General features: G+C 42.4%; 1 protein-coding gene across 2 annotated transcripts in view; it reads left to right on the top strand.

Moving 5' to 3' along the window:
• LOC108292621 (ATR interacting protein) overlaps nucleotides 1-3,682 on the top strand; it is a 20,055-nt gene that overhangs the window by 4,978 nt on the left and 11,395 nt on the right. For both annotated transcript variants that reach the window (XM_017513635.2, XM_017513715.2), the window contains exons 3-4: nucleotides 367-537; nucleotides 3,085-3,203. In XM_017513635.2, coding sequence (XP_017369124.1) covers nucleotides 367-537; nucleotides 3,085-3,203 — 290 coding nt within the window. The remainder of the gene's footprint in view (nucleotides 1-366; nucleotides 538-3,084; nucleotides 3,204-3,682) is intronic.

Below are 3,682 nucleotides of genomic sequence, written 5' to 3'. Positions count from 1 at the left end.
GCCACCATGCCCAGCTAATTTTTTGTAGTTTTAGTAGAGATGGGGTTTCACCATGTTGACCAGGATGGTCTCGATCTCTTGACCTCGTGATCCACCCGCCTCAGCCTCCCACAGTGCTGGGATTACAGGCTTGAGCCACCGCGCCCGGCCTATCCTTAAGCTATCTTAATGAATATCACCTGTCCCATGAATAGGCCTAGCAGATCATGGTGACGTCTGGTTGCTGTGGATATATTTTGAGTACTCATTGGTCTGTAGGACGTATTTTTCCTGTGCTTTCTTCATCTCCCCAGCTACATGTTAAAACAAAGTACATAAGTAATTTTCTCTTACAAACTTTTCACGAGATTAATTTGGGATTTACAGATGAAAGCAATGGAAGAAGAAGTTCTCATTAAGAATGGAGAAATTAAAATTTTACGAGACTCACTACATCAAACAGAATCCGTTCTAGAGGAACAGAGAAGATCACATTTTCTTCTTGAGCAAGAGAAAACCCAAGCACTCAGTGACAAAGAAAAGGAATTCTCCAAAAAGGTGACCCAGAGCATTTGTTTTGCACCAGCTTTGCCTGCTCACTGAGTTCCTTTGACCAGGGTTGCCTGTAAATCTTCCAGGGAGATTTCAACACTTGTTTGTCTTAAATACTTTCTGCTATCACCTAATTGCCATACACTCTTCTTCCAGGGTCTGGATATGGTTTGGAAAGGGAATTAGGTGAAACTCTACTGTGCTATGGTAGTTGGTCTTGGCAGAAATCAATAACTAGCTTAGAATTTCTAGAAATAGGCTTGTATTTGGGCTCTTTTGGTAGATCAGAAACTCAACTGACCTAGCTTAGACTAAAAGGAAATGTATTGGCTTCCATATCCAACTCTGGGAAAAATGGTGTGCTGAGGCCTTGAATGTCTTAAATCTTGCCAGGACATTTTTCTTCTCTATGCTATAAACAGACTCTATCCTTATGGTAGAGGATGTGTTCTCCAGAAGCTCCTGGGCTCATTTTATAACTACAGAGCAGAATTAAGACCTAGGGCCACGTGCAGTGGCTAACACCTGTAATCTAGCATTTTGGGGGGGCTAAAGTGAGAGGATCACTTGAGCCAGGAGTTCGAGACCAGCCTGGACAACACAGTGAGATCTCATCTCTACAAAAAAAATAAACAAAATTATCCAGGCATGGTGATATGCACCTGTAGTCGCAGCTACTCAGAAGGCTGAGGTGGGAGAATTGCTTGAGCCTGGGAGGTTGAGGCTACAGTGAGCCATGATCATGCCATCACACCCCAGCCTGGGCAACAGAGCGAGACCCTGTCTCAAAAAAAGACAGGCTCCCTCTTCTCAAGTTTTAAAATTCTGAGAAAGGCTCTGATTGGTCTAACTTGAGTCAAGTGTCTGTCTCTGGCCAATTGCTATTACCAAAAGCAACCAAAAGCAAAAAGATGACAGCTTCCATTCTAATCAAATAGTCAGAGGTAGGGAAATGATTTTTTTGTTTTGTTTTGTTTTGTTTTTTGAGACAGGGTCGAGGGTTTCACTCTGTTGCCCAGGCTGGAGTGCAGTGGTGCAGTTATAGCTCACTGCAGCTTTGACCTCCCAGGCTCAAGCAATCCTCCCACCTCAACCTGCCAGGAAGCTGGAACTATAAGCACACACCACCAGGCACAGCTAATTTTTAAATTTTGGTACAGACCGGGTTTTGCTATGTTCCCCAGGCTGTCTCAAACCCCTGGGCTCAAGCAATCTTTCTATCTTGGCCTCCCAAACTGCTGGGATTACAGGCATGAGCCACTATGCTCAGTCTGTTTCTCATGGAGAGGAAAATGCCATTCTGGAAAGAAAAACAGTAGGTATCCAGTACATACTACAACTTTCCCTCAGCACGTCTCCATGCTTCAATCTCAAGGACCATGGGATATTATTCTCTCATTGTTTCATTCAGCAAACTTAGAAAACCTTAAATAAGCACTTACCTGTGCCCAACACTAACAGCAATAATTTCCTATATAAGTGATGAAGAGCAAGGAATTTGCAGTCAGACAAACCAGAGTTTGGATCCAGGCTTCATCACACATAAGTGGTGACCTCAAGGTAATAATTTAAGCTACATGGCTCATTTCCCTCATCTGTTCCAAAACATAACCACAAAGGTTGTTGGAAGACTCACACATTCTTGCACTTAGTGTCTGGTGCTGGGCCTGGCGCAGAGTGTGCTTGGGGAATGATGGCAGTTACTATCAGCTATAGCACCTGCAGGCCAGAGCAGCAGGTCTCTCCATACTACACAGTGTCTTGATAAATATTCCAACTTCTCTGCCCAAACTTTGACAAAGACATGGAATTGTGTACCATCGCGTACATTAATAAAAAGTCAACATGTTACTGCTGAGATAGGGCACCTTACCAAGCTCTATGCTGGGTATTTTACATTCATCATTCTACTTAGTCCTCCCAACTATGATGAAGATAGATATTTTCTGTTACAAATAAGCTAAGATTCGGCTGGGCATGGTGTCTCACGCCTGTAATCCAAGCGCTTTGGAGGCCAAGGCGGGCGGATCACCTGGGTTGGGAGTTCAAGACCAGCCTGACCAACATGGTGAAACCCTGTTTAAAAAAAAAAAAAAAGTTAAAAAAATAAAAAATATATAAGCTAAGATTCAAAGAGGTTAAGTAAATAGTGGGCTGGTATATAATTCTTTTTTTTTATTTTTTTATTTTTTTGTAGAGGCAAGGTCTCACTCTTTTGCCCAGGCTGGTCTCAAACTCCTGGGCTCAAACAATCCTCCTGCCTTAGCCTTCCAAAGTGCTTGGGATTACAGGCCTGAGCCACCACACCCGGCCAGGGCCGGTATTTGAACCCTCACAAGCTTCCTTTACAATAGAGCACAGTATCTTTTTAGAGTACTATATTATCTTTCAGAAAAGAAAGTTAATGTTTGATATTTTAGGACGTTTATATCACAGCAGACTTTCATATGTATTTTTCATTGTTTGTCTTTTACTGGCTTATGATTTTGAAGCCCTGAGATATTTTAGTGTGTATGAGGGGGCCACTACAAGCATGTTTCTTTTGCCTTCCAGCTCCAATCATTGCAGTCTGAACTCCAGTTTAAAGATGCAGAGATGAATGAATTAAGGACAAAGCTCCAGAGCAGTGAACGAGGAAATAAACTGGCTGCTCCCTCTGTTTCCCATGTCAGGTAATGATGGTGCTGGAGGGATAATTCAGTTTTGCATTATTTAGTAAAAAACCTGCAAAACAATGTCAGGCTAGTCCTAAATGAAGGCCATTTAGACCCTGCCACCTGGGCAGAGATCCCCTTTTCCTGAAGGATTCAGAGGTGGTTTAGATGGAGCCTACGTGGTTTGAGGCATCATAGCATAAAAGGCCCATACTCTAGAAATGGTGCCTCTGTATGGGACTCTATAAACATAATTCCTCTGGACTAGAATGACCAGAAAAATGATCTACAAATTTTAGGGTGGACCGGTCTTGACTTTTATGTAATTTGTTTAACTGATTTTGTTGCAAGCATGAGTATATTTTACTTCCAGCCACTTGGAATATTTTTTCTCATTTGCTGCCTGGGGACCCTTGTCCAACAGCCCAACAGCCCAACAGCCCCATCCTTTGTGGCCAAGTGTGTTTTTGTTTTTTTTTTTTTTTTTTTTTTTTTTT

Source organism: Cebus imitator, unplaced genomic scaffold (assembly GCF_001604975.1).
Source record: "Cebus imitator isolate Cc_AM_T3 unplaced genomic scaffold, Cebus_imitator-1.0 Scaffold0, whole genome shotgun sequence".
Lineage (NCBI taxonomy): Eukaryota > Metazoa > Chordata > Mammalia > Primates > Cebidae > Cebus > Cebus imitator.
The sequence above is the reverse complement of the archived record's forward strand: the minus strand, read 5'-3'. Positions and strand labels throughout refer to the sequence as shown.